Genomic DNA, 25,196 nt, shown 5'->3' with positions numbered 1-25,196 from the left:
TGCTCGGTATGTTCACTTGTATTTTGCAAGTTATGTTGTATGAAGTATAATCTGTGGCCAGGAGGAGACACAAGTTTCATACACACGTAAACATGGCTGCCACTGAGATATATTGTGCTTTAAAACAGTGTTTTTCAACCGGTGTGCCGTGGGAGATTATCTAATTTCACCTATTTGGGTTAAAAATATTTTTGCAAACAAGTAATTATAGTCTGCAAATGATGTGTTGTTGTTGAGTGTCGGTGCTGTCTAGCGCTCGGCAGAGTAACCGTGTAATACTCTTCCATATCACTAGGTGGCAGCCGGTAGCTAATTGCTTTGTAGATGTCGGAAACAGCGGGAAGCAGAGTGCAGGTAAAAAGGTATCTAATGCTTAAACTAAAAATAAAAAAAAGGTGAGTGCGCCTAAGAAAAGGCATTGAAGCTTAGGGAAGGCTATGCAGAACGAGTCTAAAACTGAAATGGCTACAAAGTAAACAAAAACAGAATGCTGGACGACAGCAAAGACTTACTGTGGAGCAAAGACGGCGTCCACAATGTACATCCGAACATGACATGACAATCAACAATGTCCCCACAATGAAGGATAAAAACCACTGAAATAGTCTTGATTGCTAAAACCAAAGTAAATGCGGGAAATATCGCTCAAAGGAAGACATGAAGCTGCTCCAGGAAAATACCAAAAAAAGAGAAAAAGCCACCAAAATAGGAGCGCAAGACAAGAACTAAAACACAAACACAGGAAAACAACATAAAACTCCAAATAAGTCATGGTGTGATGTGACAGGTGGTACACCTACTTTGAGACAAGAGCTATATTGATGCATGCTTGGTTATGCTTTAAAGTCATACTCAACGACTTTTTACTGTCAACTGTTAAATTAAATTAAATTTAAAAATATTTTTTGCAAACCAGTAATTATAGTCTGCAAATGATGTGTTGATATTGAGTGTCGGTGCTGTATATAGCTCGGCAGAGTAACCGTGTAATACTCTTCCATATCAGTAGGTGGCAGCAGGTAGCTAATTGCTTTGTAGATGTCGCAAACAGCGGGAGGCAGCGTGCAGGTAAAAAGGTATCTAATGCTTAAACTAAAAATAAACAAAACGTGAGTGTGCCTAAGAAAAAGGCATTGAAGTTTAGGGATGGCTATGCAGAACAAAACTAAAACTGAACTGGCTACAAAGTAAACAAAAACAGAATGCTGGACGACAGCAAAGACTTACTGTGGAGCAAAGACGGCGTCCACAATGTACATCCGAACATGACATGACAATCAACAATGTCCCCACAAGGAAGGATAAAAACAACTGAAATATTCTTGATTGCTAAAACCAAAGTAGATGCGGGAAATATCGCTCAAAGGAAGACATGAAACTGCTCCAGGAAAATACCAAAAAAAGCCACCAAAATAGGAGCGCAAGACAAGAAACACTACACACAGGAAAACAGCAAAAAAGTCCAAATAAGTCAGGGCCTGATGTGACAGGTGGTGACAGTACACCTACTTTGAGACAAGACCTATAGTGATGCATGCTTGGTTATGCTTTAAAGTCATATCCAACAATTGCGACAACGACTCTTTACTGTCAACTCATTTTTTAATTATTCCTGCTGGTGGTGTGCCTCCGGATTTTTTCAACGCAAAAAATGTGCCTCGGCTCAAAAAAGGTTGAAAAACACTGCTTTAAGATACAAATTAAGTGTGTGAATCCAATCCTGCATCTGGCACCTAACGATTCAATCCGATTCCACGGGTGGCGATTGGATTAAGAAACGATTCGCTCAATCAGAATGTATTATTTGTTATAATTAAACTTATTCAAGACAAATTTAAAAAAGCTAATTCTGGTTGCATGGTGATGGCCTGAAACGTCTTAAAAAATGGATTCTTATTTAAAATGTTTTTTCCCCCTCTTTTTTGACTCAATTTTTGTAAAAGTTAGACTCGAGATATGAATCGATTTTTTTTTGTGCACACCAAATAAAAATATTGGGTTGAATGTATGCCGGTGAGTCAGTGATGTGCTGTCAGGGGAGGCAAGTGAGGCAGTGCCTCACCTTGCCACCAGGAGGCGGGGGGGTAAAAGGCTTAACCATGAGATGTTCAAAAACGAAGTAATAAAATATGTTTTAACATTTCTTTTTTGGTCTATGCTTTCTTTGTGATTTTGGTGTGCTTTCTGTATATTTTGATCATTTTCATGGTCAAAATCGCGGAAACTCCCGTGTTTCCTGATCAAAATAACGCGCCTCCACGGCTACACACAAAGTGTATTGAGCGTGTGCGTGCTTGTTGCCGCTGGGAAAAGGCAGTCCATGAGGCAGCAAGTACCTCTGCCTCACGGTAGGGGGCGATATATTGTCAACTTGCACTTCAGTGCCTCAGCAGTACTCTGACTCGCCACACTGGGAGAAGTGGGGGCGCTCAAGTTTTATATTAAACTATAACAAACATAGTATTTTTATAAGTGTAAGCCAGCAGTTTGAGTTGTTTTTTGTCAGACGCAAAAATATTGTTTTATTGTAGACTGACCATACGTCCTCTTTTCCCCGGACATGTCGTCTTTTGCGGGGTTTCTTAAATGCCTGAAATGTCCGGCATTTTGAGTTAGGATTGTGTGTATTTTCAATGTACGTCCAGGGTTAAGAAGGGGTTGAAAACAAAACAAATTGTGAAGGGGTGCGAACGCAGCAACATTCGTGAGGGAGGGACCGCTTGTCCCTTTTGGGGTCGATGGTAACACCCGAATAAGTTTTTCAACTTAACCACGTTAACCAATTCATGGTACAAATATACACATAAAAAAACAACATAAAAAAAACTAAAATATTTTGAAATGAGGGATAGATCTGAAGTTGATGTAGACTCCAGAGATTTGAACGTTAAATATAAAATGTATGTATGCCCTGGCACATCATTATCATCATTTCATCACCCAAGCAAAACACTTTTTACACTTTTATACTGAAATAAATACATCTACAACTTATTAAATAAAAACATAGAAAAAACTAGCAGCAGTGGTAAAGTTTAGATCCACGAAGGAAAGAAGAAAGTGAATGAATGTTTATAACTGAATACATTTACGTTTGTATACAAATTTGTCTTATTTAAAAAAAAATTTTTTTTTTAATGAATTAAGTAACATTTATGACAACCTTTTTCCAAAACACAATATAGAATGTGAGATATGATAGGATAACGCATACGTTTATCATTTGTTTTCAAAACGCTTGCAAAAAAGTGGGACCCCAAAAATGTACTGTGGGACCCCATTTTTATGACTTGCTGGGGTCCCTGGGACCCCATTTTGAAAATTCCTAGCGCCAACACTGCTGTTAACAGAGGAGAAAAAATGCTTTATTTAAATAAATATATCATTTATAAAGCAAGTTTGAGTATCATTGGCAAATTTGGCACGCATATATGTGTCCTCTTTTTGGGATTTCAGAATATGGTCAGCCTATATAATAACAACTTTTATCAAATAACAATCACAGTACTGTTACTGCTGCTATGAAGTTCATAAATGATGTAACTGAAATTCTTGACAAGAAGCAGTGCTGTCTGTCTCTCCTTATTGACTTTTCAAAGGCATTTGATACTGTTGATCATGTCGTTTTAATCAAACGTCTTTCAGCTTTTGGTTTTTCTCAGCAAGCAGTTGGATGGTTTGCAAATTACCTCACAAGTAGAACTCAGGCTGTTCAGATAGAACGTTCCTCCTCGGACATACTGCAAGGGAAAAAGAGTGTCCCTCAGGGTTCTGTGTTGGGCCCCTTATTATTCACTATTTACATAAATAATCTTAGACAGAATATTCCGAACTCAACTTTCCATTTCTATGCTGATGATACTGTCATATACTGCACAGCACCCACTCCTGCCGAGGCCTTTAAATATCTACAATATGCATTTGACAGAGTACAAGAACAACTTTGCGATCTTCAACTGGTTTTAAATGCAGAGAAAACAAAGTGTATGTTCTTTACCACATCAAGAACTGTAAGAACTGTGTGAGAACATTTTAACAAGAAATGGGCAACAAATTATGTTAGTATCTGCTTTTAAATATTTAGGATTTTTAATTGATGACCACTTGAGTTTTAAGGAGCACATTCAGTATGTTGTAAAAAAAATAAAAACATTTTTACTGGGATTTTATTATAGAAACAAGTCTTGCTTTTCTTTTACTGTGAAACAGAAATTGGTGGAAACAACCTTTTTACCTGTTATTGACTATGGAGATGTGTTGTACATGAATGCTACTGCTGGTTGTCTCCACAAGCTGGATAGTGTATACCACTGAGATTCATCACCAACTGCGCTACCCTTACTCACCATTGTGTGTTATACTCAATGATTGATTGGACATCTTTATGTGCTCGACGCCTATGTTTTCATCTACAAACCCCGTTTCCATATAAATGATAAATGGGTTGTACTTGTATAGCGCTTTTCTACCTTCAATGTACTCAAAGCGCTTTGACACTACTTCCACATTTACCCATTCACACACTGATGGAGGGAGCTGCCATGCAAGGCGCTAACCAGCACCCATCAGGAGCAAGGGTGAAGTGTCTTACTCAGGACACAACGGACATGACGAGGTTGGTGTTAGGTGGGGATTGAACCAGGGACCCTCGGGTTGCGCACGGCCACTCTTCCACTGCGCCACGCCGTCCCGAGTTGGGAAATTGTGTTAGATGTAAATATAAACGGAATACAATTATTTGCAAATCATTTTCAACCCATATTCAGTTGAATATGCTACAAAGACAACATATTTGATGTTCAAACTGATAAACATTTTTTTTTTTTTTTTTAATAATCATTAACTTTAGAATTTGATGCCAGCAACACGTGACAAAGAAGTTGGGAAAGGTGGCAATAAATACTGATAAAGTTGAGGAATGCTCATCAAACACTTATTTGGAACATCCCACAGGTGTGCAGGCTAATTGGGAACAGGTGGGTGCCATGATTGGGTATAAAAACAGATTCCCAAAAAATGCTCAGTCTTTCACAAGAAAGGATGGGGCGAGGTACACCCCTTTGTCCACAACTGCGTGAGCAAATAGTCAAACAGTTTAAGAACAACGTTTCTCAAAGTGCAATTGCAAGAAATTTAGGGATTTCAACATCTACGGTCCATAATATCATCAAAAGGTTCAGAGAATCTGGAGAAATCACTCCACGTAAGCGGCATGTCCGGAAACCAACATTGAATGACCGTGACCTTCGATCCCTCAGACGGCACTGTATCAAAAACCGACATCAATCTCTAAAGGATATCACCACATGGGCTCAGGAACACTTCAGAAAACCACTGTCACTAAATACAGTTGGTCGCTACATCTGTAAGTGCAAGTTAAAGCTCTACTATGCAAAGCGAAAGCCATTTATCAACAACATCCAGAAACGCCGCCGGCTTCTCTGGGCCCGAGATCATTTAGGACGGACTCATGCAAAGTGGAAAAGTGTTCTGTGGTCTGACGAGTCCACATTTCAAATTGTTTTTGGAAATATTCGACATTGTGTCATCCGGACCAAAGGGGAAGCGAACCATCCAGACTGTTATCGATGCAAAGTTCAAAAGCCAGCATCTGTGATGGTATGGGGGTGCATTAGTGCCCAAGGCATGGGTAACTTACACACCTGTGAAGGCACCATTAATGCTGAAAAGTACATACAGGTTTTGGAACAACATATGCTGCCATCTAAGCGTCGTCTTTTTCATGGACGCCCGTGCTTATTTCAGCAAGACAATGCCAAGCCACATTCAGCACGTGTTACAACAGCGTGGCTTCGTAAAAAAAGAGTGCGGGTACTTTCCTGGCCCGCCTGCAGTCCAGACCTGTCCCCCATTGAAAATGCATGGCGCATTATGAAGCGTAAAATACGACAGCGGAGACCCCATAAAACAAGAATGGGAAAGAATTCCACTTTCAAAGCTTCAACAATTAGTTTCCTCAGTTCCCAATCCTTTATTGAGTGTTGTTAAAAGAAAAGGTGATGTAACACAGTGGTGAACATGCCCTTTCCCAACTACTTTGGCACGTGTTGCAGCCATGAAATTCTAAGTTAATTATTATTTGCAAAAAAATAAATAAAGTTTATTGAGTTTGAACATCAAATATCTTGTCTTTGTAGTGCATTCAATTGAATATGGGTTGAAAAGGATTTGCAAATCATTGTATTCCGTTTATATTTACATCTAACACAATTTCCCAACTCATATGAAAACAGGGTTTGTACAAAACCATTCTGGGTATCACTCCATCTTGTCTTTTTTAACAAAGAAACAAGGAAGTCACAATCTTCGTTCAATGAATGTTCTGCAATTTGTCGTCCCTAAAGTAAGAACTGAACTGGGCAAGAAAGCATTTAGTTTTTAAGCACCGAAGGCTTGGAATAACCTACAATCGAATATTCAACTTCAAACCCTTGTTACATTGAATGAGTTTAAAGCATCTGTGAAAGGACTGCAGTCTACCTTGTCTGTATGCACATGTGTCATGTGAGCAAGTTTTAATGTTGTAAATTTGATGTTTTATGTGTTGTTTACTGTTTTTAATGTAACCTTGCTGCTGCCCTCTTGGCCAGGTCTCCCTTGGAGAGTTATCTTTGGTCTCAATGGGATTTTTACTTGGTTAAATAAAGGCTAAAAAATAAATACTTTTTGGACCCATTTATCATATCATAATATTATTGAGATAACGTTTTTATGAACGCGTATATTATTTTTTAAATTATATTATTATTTTTTCTTGTTATTCTAATGTGCAAAAAAAACAAAACCTCCAAAAGTATCTAGGCCTCACCTGGTGTGATTAGTGCAGTGGTTCTTCACCTGGGTTTGATCGAACCCTAGGGTCAAGACACACCCGGCTAATCGTGTAAATAAAAACTTCTCCCTATCGACGTATTATAGATAATACCCCCAAACAATGTTCCCTCTAATTTTCCATATGCGCGAGCAAACGTAAAAACTCATTGAGCATTCATATGGAGCACATGTGAGCGACGTCAGACGTGCACATGCACTGTGGCCACACCTGCAGCACACCTGTCCTAAACCCGACTAAATAACAAGTTAAATGTTTTATTATTATAATCAAATGACAGCAGTCATTTCCATGAGATTATTTTCTAATATAAGTATTTTGGCCCACTTACAATGACAATAACAAAAAATATTGGTTTTCATGAGCTGTGCACTAGTATTATATGTCTGGGTGGGGTTCCTGCTTTGGAAATAATTTGTACCCCTTTCAGATATCGCATTTAGTTCCCACTAAAACATTCACATGTTGCACAATGAGATGTAAACATGGGATCTTGTGTACATTCCTGTAACTTTCTGTTTGTAAAATATATCTTTATTAGTATTTATTTAATATAATAACATAATTTCATGATTATTATTTATAAATTAAGAAAAAAACATTTTATTTTTCACTATAGAAGGGTTCGGTGAATGCGCATATGAAACTGGTGGGGTTCGGTACCTCCAACAAGGTTAAGAATAGGGCTGTGAATCTTTGGGTGTCCCACGATTCGATTTTTTTTTTCAATTCAACAAAATTCTCGATTCAAAAACGATTTTTTCCCGATTCAAAAGCATTCTCTATTCATTCAATACATAGGATTTCAGCAGGATCTACCCCAGTCTGCTGACATGCAAGCAGAGTAGTAGATTTTTGTAAAAAAAGCTTTTATAATTGTAAAGGACAATGTTTTTTGCAATAATGTAAATTTGTTTTAACTATTAAATGAACCAAAAATATGACTTATTTTATCTTTGTGAAAATATTGGACACAGTGTGTTGTCAAGCTTATGAGATGCGATGCAAGTGTAAGCCACTGTGACACTATTGTTAATTTTTATTTTATTTTTATAAATGTCTAATGCATACTTGCCAACCTTGAGACCTCCGATTTCGGGAGGTGGGGAGTGGGGGCGTGGTTAAGAGGGGAGGAGTATATTGACAGCTAGAATTCACCAAGTATTTCATACATATACAGGGGCGCCGCTAGGGATTTTGGGCCCCATGAAAAGAATCTTTACAGGGCCCCCAACTCAGTGTCATTATTTTTCTGTATTATAATTCCATCATCATTAGGGGCCTCTCTGGGCCCCCTCCATCATGGGCCCCTAGAATCCGTCTCCTTTACCCCCCATTTTCGGCGCCCCTGTACACACACACACATATATATATATATATATATATATATATATATATATATATATATATATATATATATATACATCCTGAAAATATGCAAACAAATCTGTGTTTAGATAATTGATACTTCAAACTTGCATAAATATAACATTAATATAAGAACTTGGCTTCTGAGAGCTTCAAATTGTAATGAATAAAATTGTAAAGTTGTTGATAAACAAGCAATTATTTTAATAATTAAATATGGTCATTTTAAATGAATTATGATAATTTAAAATTAATTATTTAAAATGTGTTTATTTTAATGTACCGGTATAATTCTATGGCTGGATGTAATAAGGAGTCAGAAAAAATACAAATAAAAATACAATTAATTTTGATGTTTTTAGCAAAATATTGTAAAAATGTATTTCGTTTTTTTTTTTTTTTTAATTAATAAATATATTTATTTTTAGGTAAGATAAACATAATAATACAATTTATCTCTAGTCTGGATGATTTAGTTCTTGTCACCCTGTTGTCCTCCCGTCTGAAAAAAGGCTGTCCTCACTCAGGTCCAGGAGGGGGCGCGGCCTCCAGCTCCGGCTGAAAATCGGGAGATTTTCGGGAGAATATTTGTCCCGGGAGGTTTTCGGGTGAGGCGCTGAATTTCGGGAGTCTCCCGGAAAATTCAGGAGGGTTGGCAAGTATGGTCTAATGATAATGTCAATGAGGGATTTTTTAATCACTGCTATGTTGAAATTGTAACTAATATTGATACTGTTTTTAATATTAATTTTTGTTTCACTACTTTTGGTTTGTTCTGTGTCGTGTTTGTGTCTCCTCTCAATTGCTCTGTTTATTGCAGTTCTGAGTGTTGCTGGGTCGGTTTTGGAATTGGATTGCATTGTTATGGTATTGCTGTGTATTGTTTTGTTGGATTGATTAATAAAAAAAAAAAAATCGATTTCAAAAAAAAAAAGAGAATCGATTCTGAATCGCACAACGTGAGAATCGCGATTCGAATTCAAATCGATTTTTTCCCCACACCCCTAGTTCAGAACCATTGGATTAGTGTATATTTGTAGCGATCAGCCTTTTGTTTTTACATTGAGTAACATTTGGCAAAAATGTCATTAAAAAAAAATAAAAAAATAAATTGCATGTATTTCCACGATGGTTAGGGTCTGTGGAAGGTTCTGGTGCTTTCATTTTATGTCGGCACAGGGTCTGGCGTCGCTTAAAGGGGAAGTGTCGCCGTCTGCTGGTGTCGACCGTCGTCCGGGAGAACGTCACCTTCCAACAATGGTTCCGAAACTTCTAGGACCGGATAGACCGGGGTCACCGACGGGCAGCGGCGCTGGCTAGCGTCTCTCTTCCCGAGGGGGAGTGAGGTTGTAGGCTAAAAGAGCGAGGTGAGTGACGGCGGGGCCGCCATGTTTGTTTGTTTTTTCCACGCGAGCTAACATGCTAACGCCACAGCTGTCCGGATGGATGGAAGCGGCGAGTAATGTCTGACAGTGCAGCCTTTTAACTCCTCCTGGTCCCCGCTGTTTGCTTTATACTGCTGAAACTCGGTGGAGAGCAACACAAAGTAATTCATGTGGTTAACTCGTGTTGTTGACTTTCGTACAATTAAAAAACAACAACAATTTTTGATAAGCCCGACATTTAGCAGCACTACGACGCAGGGGCATAAGACATAGGAACTGGTTCACACAACCACGTTTAAAATGTTCCCCCCAGACTCTGCCTGTTGTCTTCTGGTTGATTTGCAACAACAGTTTGACAACTGTGCATTTTATAGGGCATACTTGCCAACCCTCCCGGATTTTCCGGGAGACTCCCGAATTTCAGCGCCTCTCCCGAAAACCTCCCGGGACAAATTTTCTCCCGAAATTCAAGCGGGTCCGCTTTCCCACAATATAAAGAATGTCTACAGTAAAGCAGTCCTCTGCCGTAAACAGCAATGTTGTGACACGTTAAACAGGACAATACTGCTATCTAGTGCATTTGATGAAAGCACTTTTGTGCGTGCCACACAGCAATGTATAATCAGAGAGGGTGTTCAGCATGGTTAGAAAAACAGTGACAGAGAATAGAACAAGGATGGACAATTCAACCCTTAACTCAACAATGAGTAGATGAGTGTTATGTGTGTGTATATGTGTAAATAAATGAACACTGAAATTCAAGTATTTCTTTTATTTATTTATTTATATATATAGCTAGAATTCACTGAAAGTCAATTATTTCTTATATATATATATATATATATATATATATATATATATATATATATATATATATCCATCCATCCATTTACTACCGCTTATTCCCTTCGGGGTCGCGGGGATATATATATATATATATATATATATATATGAAATACTTGACTTGGTGAATTCTAGCTGTAAATATACTCCTCCCCTCTTAACCACGCCCCCAACCACGCCCCGGCCCCAACCACGCCCCCCGCACCCACCCCCCACCTCCCGAAATTGGAGGTCTAAAGGTTGGCAAGTATGTTATAGGGTGACGTTCTTGTGAAGTCACAGGCAGTGGCGTGTCCAGAGAAATTATCGAGTTCGAGCCTATTATCGAATCCTCTTATCGAACCTCTTATCGAATCCAGAGTCATACCAAAGACTATAAAAATGGGACCCGTTACCTCCCTGCTTGGAACTCAGCATTAAGGGTTGGAATTGGGGGTTGAATCACCAAAAATGATTCCCGGGCATGGCGACCGCTGCTACTCACTGCTCCCCTCCACCTCCCAGGGGGTGAACAAGGGTGATGGGTCAAATGCAGAGGACACATTTCACCACACCTAGTGTGTGAGTGACAATCATTGATACTTTAACTTAGGGCTGGGCGATATGGCCTTTTATTAATGTCTCGATATTTTTGGGTCATGTCACGATACACGATATATATCGTGATAGTTTACCTTAGCCTTGATTGAACACTTGATGCATATAATCACAGCAGTATGATGATTCTATGTGTCTACATTAAAACTAGGGATGTCTTGATCCAGGTTTTTGCACTTCCGATCCGATACCGATATTGTTTTTGCACTTCCGATCCGATACCGATACTGACCGATACCGATACTGGCCTATCCGAGCATGTATTAAAGTTTAAAGTTATTTAGCCTACTTAGTTGTCAGAATCGTGTTGAAAAGGGTTTTAGTACTCTTGATAACAACTAGCCAGCTGAATTAGGGGAGTTTGAATAATACACAATGGTTGGTAACAAGAAACTGACCTGTTTATTCAAGAATAAACACAAAATAGACAAAATTATACATGACAAACATAAATGGCATCATTGAACTAGGGCTGGGCGATATGGCCTTTTTTTAATATTGCGATATTTTAAGGCCATGTCACGATACACCATATATATGTGGATATGTTTAGTCCATGTCACGATACACCATATATATGTGGATATTTTGCCTTAGCCTTGAATTAATGAATAACTTGATGCATATAATCACAGCAGTATGATGATTCTATGTGTCTACATTAAAGCATTCTTCTTCATACTGCATTAATATATGCTACTTTTAAACTTTCATGCAGAGAGGGAAATCACAACTAAAAAAATCACTTTTTTTTTTCCATACGGTGTTGATGTGGAAATGTTTGCCTCTGCATTTTGATGGTGTGGACGTGTGGCACCGAATGGAGATAAGCGTCTCGACAGACGTTACAATATTTGAACAATGATGACGTAAACTGTTTTCTCTGTCGTGTCCGTGTGTCGAAAATTGTTATGCGCTTATTTTTTTATTTGATTTTGTGCGTGGCATAGATTTGCCGTGCGCAATTGCACAGGCGCGCACCTTAGAGGGAGCGTTGCTCGCACGGCTGCGCTAGAATCACAGCTAACGTTAGCCATGCTGCTACCTGCTTGGGGAGGGCGTATACGTACGTGACGTATGACGTGACGTATGACGTGACAGTATGTGACGTGTGTAAGAAGGTGCGTTTGCTGTCTGTGAGAGGGAGACACAGGAAAGAGTGAGAAGAGCCTGTTGTGTAATGCCAGCAGCTAAAAGCAACTGCGTGAGAATCCACAGACCTGTGGATGTGTTGAAGGTGTGCTGGAAAATGCGGAACGGAAATTAGGGAGCAGCAGAAAAGTGGAATGTATTATTTAAATAGGTGCGTTGGAAAACACGGACCGGACTTGAAAAAAAAAACTGGATCTGGATCGGCATTTTCCCATGCCTTGTCGATACGCATTTTTTGGCAAATATCGGCATCCGATCCAAATATCGGATCGGGACATCCCTAATTAAAACATCTTTGTTCATACTGCATTAATATATGCTCATTTTAAACTTTCATGCAGAGAGGGAAATCACAACTAAGTCAATAGACCAAGACTGTATTTAGTTTATTATTTAGTTATTAATCAGTGGCACAAACATTCATGTCATTTCCAAAACAGAAAGTGCAAGATTGTCAGAGACATTTTAAAACAAGCTATAAGTGCACTTTTTGTGCATGATGTCACTAAGATGACTTATCAAAACAACACTAAATTAAAGTGCACTTTTTGTACAGAACGCCACTACAATAGTTAAAAACAAATAAAGTGCACTTTTGAGCATGATGTCACACAAGATATTTCAATAAGTGTCAAATAAAAATGAGCTGCATCATAGGAAATCAAATAGTGTATGTCCTTCGTTCTGTGGTAGGTTCCTGCGGACGTTATCTCCTTCTGTGGTTGATTTTTTTTCTCATACGGTGTTGATCTGGAAATAGTTGCATCGGCATTTTGTTGGTGTGGCACCGGACGGAGATGTTGGCATGCGGAGTTTCAAGCACTCTTCATTCTCTAGCGGGTGACTTTTCAAATGATGCTACACATTAGCAGTGGTGCCACTTTTTGTAGCAACACTTGGTTTACATCTTGGTTTACATCTGGCAACGCTGCACCTAAGGCACTTTATAGTAAGGGTGTCCGAATCGACCCAAATATCGGTTTTATCGATACCAAGAGTGGTATTAAGACTCTACACATGTTCTTCAATTGAACAGTCACAGGCAAGGTCGTTCTAAAAGAGTTTACAACATTTACTGTACTTCCCGGGCTACAGGGCGCACCAGTATTTAAGCTGCACCAACCAAATTTGAGAAGAAAAAATATTTTTCATTTATTAGCCGCATCACACTGTAAGCCGCAGATATATACCGGTACGAAAGGGTTTGTAAGTGTTTATTTACATACTTTAATTGTTTACAAATGGTGCCTGTAACACAGCAGTAAAACGTCTGATCAAACAAAACAGAAGTCATTGTCATGTACCCACTACCGGCTGAAGCTAGCTCTCCAATCAGCTAAACCTGGCTCAATAACTCCACAGTGACGTTTTGGTGAACTTATGAAACTGAAACAAAACTAAAAGAATGCCATTGTAAGGTAATAATACATACACAGACACTTGAAAACGTGTTAGCTTATTCGCTAATGCTAACAACGCTATGATATCACTTACAAATGTGCATGGAAAGACACACATCACCCATGGGACGGTTTAGTAAGTAAAAATTGTTTTATCTGGAACGATGAATGAAGAATCCTTTCGAGCATAACATCTATGGACTGCCGTGACGTGATGCAGTGATGGCAGGTGAGGCAGAGCCTCCTCTGCCTCACCTGCCATCATGGAAAGAAAAAAAATGTAAAAAGAAAAAATACAAATACTGAAAAGAGACGGTGATCAGCAGCCAGTTGAGGCACGTCACTGAGTTGTGCCTCAACATGGATTGCGCAATGACTCGGCTAACTGCTGGCCTGCTGTGCAGTGAGACCGTATTGCTATATGAATTATATTATACATTTCCATAGTTTAGTTAGCTGAGGTATATAATGTACAGTATAAAATTTTGTCAACAACTGTATGTGTGTAAAGTATTTCTTGTGCTGAGCAATCATAAAACTGCTGCGAAGACGCACTGTGTGAGGCTCGCAGTAATCCCGCCTCCTGGTGCCGGTTAATGCACCCCCGCGCAGAATGCACCCCCCGACGGGAGTGCCACACCAACCAAAGCCCACACCCAAACCCTCCACGTGCAAGACCGAATCCACCCAAAAAAAGTCACTTAACAAGAAGCCAAAAAGTGCAAAAACAACAATGCTCGCGCCGGAGGAGCCGTGAACGACTGCAGGGACACAACATTAGGTACATCTGCAGACTGCAGCACGGATTTCATATTTCATTCATTCACAACTCCTCCAACACGAACACCACTGTTCCCGCACTAAAAAGTAAAGGTAAGACAATAATAAAGTTTTTTTTTATTAAATGTGCTTTTTTGTGTGCTACAGTTTGTATGTGTAAAGTTAAAGTTAAGTTAAAGTACCAATGATTGTCACACACACACTAGGTGTGGTGAACTTTCTTCTCTGCATTTGACCCATCCCCTTGATCACCCCCTGGGAGGTGAGAGGAGCAGTGGGCAGCAGCGGCGCCGCGCCTGGGAATAATTGTTGGTGATTTAACCCCCAATTCCAACCCTTGATGCTGAGTGCCAAGCAGGGAAGAATGCTGGTATGAGCTTTTAAACATAACCCGTTAACTGCTGCCAATCAAATGGTGAATAAGATACTCTTTAGGGTTCATATGTTTGTAAATCTGACTGTGATGAAGTCAGTGCCTCACCAGTCATGAACCTCACCGCACGTCACTGATGGACTGTTATACTTTCGGTTCAAAGCACGAGACAGGAAGTCAATTTTCAACCGTCTGCACCTGCAGTGAGCAAATTCGTCCAAAAGATGGCGCTATAGCACAAACTAACACACCTTTTCAGTGTCTCTGTTGGTGTAAAATGAAAACTATTTAGTGAATACAAAACATTATGGTTGTTAGCGAAGAAAAATCGATAAATTAGCCACACCGTTTTATAAGCCGTAGGGTTCCAAGCGTTGGGAAAAAAGTAGCGTCTTATAATCCAAAAAAAGCCTTTTTTAATTTTTTTTTACTCATGATCGTTGATACTGTTACCTGATTGGCTGATCGTTTGTCACTCCCACTGATCAGTGATCACTTCTTGTGTTGCTCGGTTACCAGAGAGTGAGTGCCTTTGTTCATGCAACCAACCTTGCTTCGCAACTTCCGCTTTCTTCTGACGAGGAATACAAAAAAGAATAATTATCAAACGCTTTTTTATTGATATCGATTATGGGTCTATTGCGATTTGTATAATTGTTTCATCGCCCAGCCCTACTCAAACGGGCCACCTCTTCCCCCCAGACACTCACCCCAGGGTTGTGTGCTGAGCCCACTCTCGTACGCCCTGTACATGCATGACTGTGTTCCCTGTCATTCTGGAAACAGCATCATCAGGGCTTATATCGGGGGTGGGATGAGACTGCCTATAAAGAAGAGGTCCATGTGTGTTCTCAAAGCGAGGCTGAATGTAAAAACAAAGTCTATTTTACGGTGTTATAGGTGATGGCTATTCTTCATTTTATTACTTTTTGAACACTTTTTTTTGGAGAGCACCTAAATTTTGTTGTTCATGTTGTAAAAGCTATCTTGACCAGCGTGCCAGGTGTTAGTTTGTGGACAGATAATGGTCATTTTCAGAATGGAAAGATGTTTAATTGGATTTATTTGAGTTTTTGTGTGTTTGTCACTTAATTTGTTCATTTGTGACTTTGTGTTCCCCAGATGCAGTCTACCGCCGTGGAGGTGGGCGACGGCTCTGTGCTCCAGGTGTGCTTCCCCAGCATTCAGGCCTCGGTGCTGGACAGCCTGAACCAGCAGCGAGAGGACGGTCGGCTCTGTGACCTGGCCATCCACGTCCAGGGTCACGTGTTCAAGGCACACCGCTGCGTCCTGGCCGCCTCCTCGCCATACTTCCACGACCAGGTGGGACCTTTGACTCGGAAGGTGCTAATAAACAAGCGAACAAAGGAGCAGACATCTGAATGGTCAGGGCAGATTAGCTGTCTTTTGGTTATTTATTTAGGATGTCACAAAACGCTAAAGATACCAGCACCTGTGTGTGAACATAAAATCACGAATTACAAACATGTCAATATTCTTAAATGAAAGCGAATACGAATACCCTACAATTTTAAGACCAGTTTAAAAACTGCAATAATTTACATTTTGCACTGTTGGATCTTTAAGGAGGGAGCACGGTGGAAGAGGGGTTAGTGCATCTGCCTCACAATACGAAGGTCCTGAGTAGTCTTGGGTTCAATCCTGGGCTCGGGATCTTTCTGAGTGGAGTTTGCATGTTCTCCCCGTGACTGCGTGGGTTCCCTCCGGGTACTCCGGATTCCTCCCACCTCCAAAGACATGCACCTGGGGATAGGTTGATTGGCAACACTAAATTGGCCCTAGTGTGTGGATGTGAGTGTGAATGTTGTCTGTCTATCTGTGTTGGCCCTGCGATGAGGTGGCGACATGTCCAGGGTGTACCCCGCCTTCCGCCCGATTGTAGCTGAGATAGGCTCCAGCGCCCCCCGCGACCCCAAAGGGAATAAGCGGTAGAAAATGGATGGATGGATCTTTAAGGAGAACTGCACTTTTTTCGCCCATCTTTCACAAACCTTATGTAAGACAAGAACACTTCTGTTTTTCTTTTTTTAATGCACTCTAACTCGTAACTAAAAATAAACTAAAAAAGACTGCTGCAGAGAGAGGAAATAGTGGATAAAACAGGAAAAATCACCTCGACAGTATGGTAATTTATTTTTTTGTAAGGGATCGTAGTCAGACCAACTTTTTTGACTTTAAAACGGGCCGTAGTCAGACCAACGTGGTTTGTAAATGGTGCAAGGCGCTCATCTCCACCAAGACGGGATTTACCACACCACTTAAGCCGCGCTCACCCTTTAGAGCACTGCTGTAACTTCCTGGTCCTAAACCTGCAGAAAATAGTTCATCTCAGGTTTCTCTCTGTTTGCATTTTCACACTTTGCACTATTTTATTACACTTTATTAAGCATTTCTTACATATTCCTCATTTTTGCATCTTCACTTTAAGAGGTTATTGGTAAGTGTTGAAAGTGATTTTACTATTTTGTTTACATTGTTTGAGTGTTTTCCATGGTTGTCTTTACATTTATTTTCCCTTCTGCCTTGATAACCGAGGGGACAATACTTAAAGGAAAGTTACATTTGAAATACTTTTATTTATTTATTTATATATATATATATATATATATATATATATATATATATATATATATATATATATATATATATATATATATATATATATATATATAATTCTCTCCTGGTCCTTATTTTGGATATGCCATAAATATCAATAATTATAGATATCAGTGACGTGCAGTCAGGGGAGGCAGGTGAGGCGGGGCCTCACCTGCCATCATGGAAAGAAAAAAATGTAAAAAGAAAAAACATTTATTAAATTGTTATATGTATCCAGTGATTATACTATAAAGTTATTTTCCATTTAACTTCACCAGTTTTAGATTATTTTTATTCAAAATCGCTGAATTTTCACATTTGCCGTTCAAATACTGAGTAGAGACTTGCGGTGAGCAGCAGCCAGTTGAGCGTCACCATGGATTGCGCAATGACTCGGCTAACTGCTGGCCTGCTGTGCAGTGAGACTGTATTGCTATATGATTTATATTATACATTTCCATAGTTTAGTTAGCTGAGGTATATAATGTACAGTGTATTTTGTCAACAACTGTATGTGTGTAACATATTTCTTGTGCTGAGCAATCATAAAACAGCTGCGAAGACGCACTGGCTGAGGCTCGCAGTAATCCCGCCTCATGGTGGTAGAGGGCGCTAGTGATCCCAGCGATCATTTTTGCGACTACTCGGCTGCAGAATAAGTGACAACAAGCAGCAACAGTTAGCGATCGTTTATTTTTTCCTCTCGCCTGGACTTTTAACATGGAGGATTACATATCTAAAATAAAACAGTTTTCTAAACTGGACTTTCAATCGAAGCAGGAGGTAATAATTAAAGGAAGATCTCCATCGAGACAGAGAGACTTTTAAAACTGAAGAAAGATAAGGAAGACTTCTATAAACAAGTTATCGATGCTTTTGCTCAGAAGGAGCAGCGCATGGACATGATTTATAAGTAAAGGTAAGACCATAATAACGTTTTTTTTTTATTAAATGTGCTTTTTTGTGTGCTACAGTTTGTATGTGTAAAGTTAAGTTAAAGTACCAATGATTGTCACACACACACTAGGTATGGTGAAATTTGTCCTCTGCATTCGACCCATCCCCTTGATCACCCCCTGGGAGGTGAGGGGAGCAGTGGGCAGCAGCGGCGCCGCGCCTAGGAATCATTTTTGGTGATTTAACCCCCAATTCCAACCCTTGATGCTGAGTGCCAAGCAGGGAAGAATGCTGGTATGAGCTTTTAAACATAACCCGTTAACTGCTGCCAATCAAATGGTGAATAAGATACTCTTATTATATATATGTTTGTAAATATGACTGTGATGAAGTCAGTGCCTCACCAGCCATGAACCTCACCGCACGTCACTGATAGATATCGACCAATTTAAAACCCTTAAATCTTGATATAGTTTTCAGCCATATCGCCCAGCCCTAGTATATTCTGGATCTTCTGCTACGTCGCTATCTGTGTGTGGGAGTGTGTGTGTTTGAAGTTAAATTTGTGCTGACTTGTCTGATTGTCCTTTAAGGTCCTCCTGAAAAACATGTCCACCGTCTCCATCCCGGCAGTGATGGACCCGCTCGCGTTTGAGAGCGTGCTGAGCTGCGCCTACACGGGTCAGCTACGGATGCTGCGCGAGGACATCGTCAACTACCTGACGGTGGGAAGCGTCCTTCAAATGTGGCACATTGTGGATAAATGCACCGAGCTGCTTAAGGAAGGCAGGGCCGCAGGGGGAGGAGCAAGCGGAGGTGGCGGTGTCCCACAAGCCTCTGGAGGCGGAGTCTCTGCGATCGTGGGTTACTGCAGCAGCAACGGGGTTGCGGGGGGAAGCGATGACAGCCACGGCCGGGATCAAGCTCGACTGGCGGCGTCACAAGAGACCTCGCGTCCCTCCCAGCCTCCAAGCCACCTATCAGTGAGCGAGAGCCAATCTCCCAGCAGCACCAACTACTTCAGCCCCAGGGACGGCGGCGCTGTCACGGCTGGAACTTCAGTGGAAGGAGGCATGGCCAGCAACACGCCTAGCTACTGTACTCCATCTGGGGAGGAGGCCTTCATGATCGAAGAGGACGAAGAAGATGAGGCATACCACCAAAAAAAGAGAGGAAGAGGAGGAGGCAGCGGATGTAGGAAGAAAACCAACTCTGTGTCGGAGGAGGAAGTCAGTGATGGCTTTGGCGTTTCCTCCTATCAGGTGAGGAAGTGAACAAAAAACTGCAACGGTCACTTTTCCATTTTTTCCACCAAGAAACTTCCTATACTGCTTTCTATCTTCGCCCATTGTATTTATTACCCAAATCAGCTATTTTTGTCCCCTTTAAATGTTTTAGGAAAGCATACAAAGACTTTTCGTAACCACTCAGCTGTTTTGATTCTGTCTGCTCTCCCGCAAAGGACGAGGAAGACTCGTCGGAGTCGCCGCTGCAGAAACGTCCCGCCTACATCCAGCCCAGCATCATGCCCCGCAAGCAGTGGGTGGTGGTCAAAACGGAACAGGCGGAGGACGACGACCTCATCGTGGTGTCGGGGGAAGAAGGCGGAGGGGAGGAAGAGGACGACGACGACGAGGAGGACGAGAGGGGAGTGGCGCCGGGCAGGGACAGAGACGGAGGGGACTTCGGCATCTCGCACGTTCGAACTCTGTCTGCCGAGGCGGGAGGCCGAGCCGAGAGCGACATGGACGCGCAGGTGAGCACGTAACTTAACGTCTTAAAACTGTCGTACCAATCCATAAAATAATAAATCAAACAGAAACGTCGCTAACACCTACCCCATTTAGCATAGCAAAGTATCATCTCTGAATGTGACGAAGCAAAAATAAATGTTTTTATGTCGGCTAACACTGCCAGAGCTGAGTGATAGTTGGAGAATATTTGGCGTCAAAATCCTTGTGCGTAAAAACCAGGCTCATTTTTCAAAGATTCATGATGCATGCGGACTCTATTTGCGCTCGCAATGTGTCTATTTTGCCAGTCGGATCAACTTGCGGTACTCAGTTGTAATACACTTTTACGGGGGGGGGGGATTACATTTATATAGCGAAGTGTCTTTCACAAGGACACAACGGACACTTATGGCACTAATGACAATATCACAAAATAACATCTAAGAAGGACAGCTCCAGACTGGAGAAACTGATCAGGTGGGCCGATTCTACGATCGGAATAAAACTGGACTCGCTGGTGACGTGGCAGAGAAGAGGACTGTGGAAAAACTAGTGAGCATTCTGGATGATGCCAGTCACCCTCTGCATACCGTTATCAGTAGCCAGAGGAGCCTGTTCAGTGCTAGACTGCTTCATCCCAAGTGCAGGACTAATAGACTAAAAAACTCATTTGTCCCACACGCCATTAGACTGTACAACTCCTCCCTAGGGGGAGGGAGGGTACTAGGATGACAGGGGATGCAAAACAATACCCAGACCACAGCAAACAAACCCAGCTTGAAAAGATTGTAATAAATCCAATGCAATACTTTTTCCTAACATGGTCACTACTGCCTAGTTTCTTTGTTATATTCTTATTTTACTGTTATATTTTTATTCTCATTGTTGCTTTTTATTTTTATTCTATTGTAATATTTTTCCATTTATACCCCCATTATTTACTTTTTACTTTTAAAATTCGATCTCAATTCTGTACACCTGCTGCTGGAATTTTAATTTTCCTGAGGGAACTCTCCTGAAGGAATCAATAAAGTACTATCTATCTATCTATCTATCTATCCATCTATCTATCCATCTATCTATCCATCTATCTATCTATCTATCCATCTATCTATCTATCTATCTATCAAACAAACTGAAGAAGTCTGGAGCTAAAGTCATCGGGAAGTTTCTTAAGCGCAAAAATTAGGACTAAAGTAGTGAAGCTGTATTTTTTTTATATTTAATTTTCATTTTATTAACAGTTTATTTAGAAAACATATATTTATATATTATTTATTATTAATTTAGTTAGACTGTATTTATTTTAGCACTGCATTATTGTATGTAAATGTATTTTTCATCAGTTTTTATGAGTCCCTTTTTTTGCAATATACCGTACTTGAATCAGCCTAACCTAAGCCTTGATCATAATCTTTGTGATAAACCGATGCTTTCATATCATTTGACACGGTTTATCTTGTTAAATTGTAAGATATAATTATTGAATACCATTAAAATCAAGAGTAGGATTACTCATTCTGTGTTCATTTTTTGATTCCCTCTGTAGCGGAAAGGTTGGGGCCTGAGATCAAAAAGGTTTAGAATCCCTGGTGTAGAACATGCATATTAAATGTCAATATACACAACATTGTCTTATTTTGTCTAAAGCAGTGGTTTTTAACCTTGTTGGAGGTACCGAACTCCACCAGTTTCATATACCCATTCCCCGAACCCTTCTTTAGTGAAAAATAAAATGTTTTATTTTTTTCAAATTCAAGACAAAGTTATATGTTTTTGGTAACACTTTAGTATGGGGAACATATTCTCAGTTACAAAGACTTAATGTAGAGTTTTTTGGACACTAGGGGAACATATTCTAAGTAACAAAGACTTAATTTAGAGTTATTTGGTTAGGGTCAGGGTTAGAGGGTTAGGGTTATAGTAAGGCCATGCCGAATAAGGCATTAATAAGTACTTAATAATGACTAGTTAAGAGCCAATATGTTACTAATTTGCATGTTAATAAGCAACTAATTAATGGTGAATATGTTCCCCATACTAAAGTGTTACCATGTTTTTTTACTGGTGCACAAAATGAACCGTGCATGAACATCACCTTGTTCAAACAACAAAACCAACACAGTGCATAAACTCACAACAAATTACACACCTGCAATTCAGTGTGACTTCTGCTGTTGCCGTATCCGTAAAAAGCCGATAGGGAGAAGTTTTTATTTACACGATGAGTCGGGTGTGTCTTGACCACCGCCGAACCCCTGAGCCCGACTCGCCGAACTCTTAGGGTTCGATCGAACCCAGGTTAAGAACCACTGGTCTAAAGACTGTAATCTTTTCAAAAGGGACACAGTTCGATGGTAACAGTTCTCTTTGATTGGCTCTGACCAGGAGACAGTGGGCGTTTAACGTGACCAATCTGAAAGGAGGGAAGTTCCTGGGTCGTGTATTCAATGCCTGCGGCTAAGTGTTAAAAGGGTGGAATGTCGTGGAGAAAGACACATTGCGAGTGCAAACAGAGTCCGCGAGCGAGCTTAGTCCACAGAATTTTGTCACAGATTTGACACCCCAAGAATACCCTTTCTCATAGGCGACGTCCCATCTCTTTTTTCGGCCCTGACACGATCTCGAAGACGTCTCCCATTTTGTGTCTTATGGTTCTTGGCAAAAGCTCAATGAACCGTGTGTGTTTGTTTGTCCAGATGGACTACTGCCAGTCTTCAGAGGACTTCCTGAAATTCGAAGGCAGTTTATTGGACCCGGCTTTAGCTCATCACCTTCACGAAAACTCTGCAGGTCAGAACCAGAACTCCAATCGTGCAGTTTCTGCGCTGTTGGGCCAGGTTCAGGCTGCGGCCACGGCCCGCGCCCAGCTCTACCCTCTGGACATGCAGGGGAACCAGCTCCTTGTCTACGGACAGACGCCCGGACTCTCGATGGACGCCTCCGCGCCGCCTCCTCTGGGCATGGCGGGTGCAATGATGGTCGGCGCCTCCTTCAAAGGTCCCAGTGTGGAGCATGGCCCCGCCCACCTGTCGTCTCAGGGCAGCTTGGGAGGAGAGGGCGCAGACGGCAGCGGCGTGAGTATGGGGAAAGTGTTCATGTGTCACTGCGGGAAGACGTTCACGCACAAGAGCATGAGGGACCGCCACATTAATATGCACCTCGACCTGCGACCGTTCCACTGCCCTGTGTGCGCCAAGAAATTCAAGATGAAGCATCACCTCACCGAGCACATGAAGACGCACACGGGACTCAAACCGTACGACTGCGCCGGCTGCGGCAGGAAGTTCATGTGGCGCGACAGCTTCATGAGGCACCGCTCGCACTGCGAACGCCGCGGCGGGCCTAGCCAGGGCTGTGACAGCGGGCTGAGAGGAGGAGGAGGAGACGATGTCTCAGATCTAAATCCCGCCAATCACCTCCTCCCACCAGGCGAGGGGGGTCTGGGAGGAGGGGGAAGAGGAGGCGTGTCCGCCTCTGGGAGCAGCGGCGCCAGCATGACGGCCGCAGGGGCGCTCGTGGGCGTGTCCTCATCAAGTCATGGGTCAGGGATGTTCGGCGGTCCGGCTTTAGGTCACACCGTGTGCAGTGACCGCACGTGTGATGTCGGCGCCAACGACAGCGTGACTTAACTCAGACTGGACTGACGCAGACTCGCGCAGATGGTCAACATTTTTCAAATGGACCTTTAAGTTGCATGTTAGACCACTGGGAAGCTTGATCTATTGGACACAGTAAAAAAACAATGGCTGACCAGCGTGATGAACACAATCAACTTTGGAATTTAATTAGCTGGCAGGTGCAGCCATTAACAGAATAGTTTATAGAACTGTTTGTTGATAGGTAGATTTCAGAGAGCTCAATGATAAACCGCCCCATTTGCTAATGCAAAACTTTTTGTATACAGGCCACGCCCACCAGGCACTCAGGAACAACACTATAAGGAATAGTATGTTTGAATTGAATCTGTAAAACAGTGCTATCTGCTGGAGTTGTTTGGTCAAAGGTCTGAAATGTTCAACTTCCCAGTTTTTTAGAATGCAACATGGCAAAGAAACGAAGGAACGCTGCGGTGTCGTGCTATGATCTTGCAGTTACGTCTTCATGGCTTTTTAAAACCGTTCCATTTGTGTTTTTTTTCCCCCGTACAAAAACACTTCTTGTCGGCGCGCAGGTACCGGTACTTGAATTGAAAAGGGGGGGGATTTTAGACGTAGAGGCGATTGTGATGACTCTGCAGAGGTCAGGGTTAATCTGCGCAACATAAAAAAGACACACGCCGTTTGTGACTCTTGAGAAGACAGATTGGGGAAATAGAGAACTTTTTTTTTTAAGAAATAATGTTGACTACTACTACTACTACTACTAGATGACTGTAATACTGAGAAGGATTTGAAAGTTTAAGATGCTGCTATGGCATTGAATGTATTTAAAGTCTATATTTGGTCTCCCTGGACAGAAACACCCATGTTCTATGTTAGCACATTCTGAATCCATTCCATGGGTCTCACTTTGCAGATTGCAGCTCACACACTGTGTGGACATTTGTGTTTCACCTGCTTGTTTTTATTTAAAAAAATTGTTTTTTCTTTATTTGCCTCCAACAACCCTGACTTACTGTGTGAGACAAGAATAACGCGTCAGTTCGTTGTTCTCTGCGTGAAAGGTGGAAGTAATGTACACTTTTGACCTCTCCAGATGAGCAGGATTCCCAGCAAACACTCGACGACCTCATAGTTCCTTTGACTTTGTTGAAGAAGCGGTTTCCTTGTTTAACAAAATGTCTCCGCATTTCTTCCACAGTCCACTGTTTGCATCTTTAACTGCTCTGCTTCTATTGTTCACCAAAATAACAATAAATTATTAGGTGCACAAACCATTGTCTTTGGTGACTTTGATGTCATACATATAGTCTTTTTTTATTGCTTTGTAATCCGCCAAGCTCCAGCTGGGCAGTGATGATTAAAGCAGGTCTTCAGAGTCAGTTAAAGCAATGAACTACTGTGTGGTTTAAATCCTAATCTAATTCCCCCTCCAAAATTAAGTTAAAGTACCAATAATTGTCACACACACTAGGTGTGGCGAAATTATTCTCTGCATTTGACCCATCACCCTTGATCACCCCCCTGGGAGGTGAGGGGAGCGGTGGCCGCGCCCGGGAATCATCTTTGGTGATTTAACCCCAAATTCCAACCC

The 25,196-nt window shown here is 41.2% G+C and overlaps 1 protein-coding gene across 1 annotated transcript; it reads left to right on the top strand.

Moving 5' to 3' along the window:
* The first annotated feature begins 9,399 nt into the window (after window positions 1-9,399).
* On the top strand, window positions 9,400-24,877 carry zbtb22b (zinc finger and BTB domain containing 22b). The gene is made up of 5 exons (XM_061930917.1): window positions 9,400-9,588; window positions 15,874-16,074; window positions 18,861-19,529; window positions 19,730-20,023; window positions 22,700-24,877. Exons 2-5 carry the CDS (start codon window positions 15,874-15,876, stop codon window positions 23,630-23,632), a joined length of 2,097 nt encoding a protein of 698 aa, XP_061786901.1. The 5' UTR covers window positions 9,400-9,588; the 3' UTR covers window positions 23,633-24,877.
* Window positions 24,878-25,196: the final 319 nt, after the last annotated feature.

The sequence above is a fragment of the Nerophis lumbriciformis genome, linkage group LG37, assembly GCF_033978685.3.
Source record: "Nerophis lumbriciformis linkage group LG37, RoL_Nlum_v2.1, whole genome shotgun sequence".
NCBI classification, from domain to species: domain Eukaryota; kingdom Metazoa; phylum Chordata; class Actinopteri; order Syngnathiformes; family Syngnathidae; genus Nerophis; species Nerophis lumbriciformis.
This window is presented reverse-complemented; position numbering and strand designations above follow the sequence as displayed.

Excerpts from the sequence above, each read along its gene's own strand:
- zbtb22b (XM_061930917.1), top strand. The coding sequence starts at position 15,874 with ATGCAGTCTACCGCCGTGGAGGTGGGCGACGGCTCTGTGCTCCAGGTG. Across the intron at positions 19,530-19,729 it reads TTGGCGTTTCCTCCTATCAG|GACGAGGAAGACTCGTCGGA; the intron begins GTGAGGAAGTGA and ends TCTCCCGCAAAG. Across the intron at positions 20,024-22,699 it reads AGAGCGACATGGACGCGCAG|ATGGACTACTGCCAGTCTTC; the intron begins GTGAGCACGTAA and ends TTGTTTGTCCAG.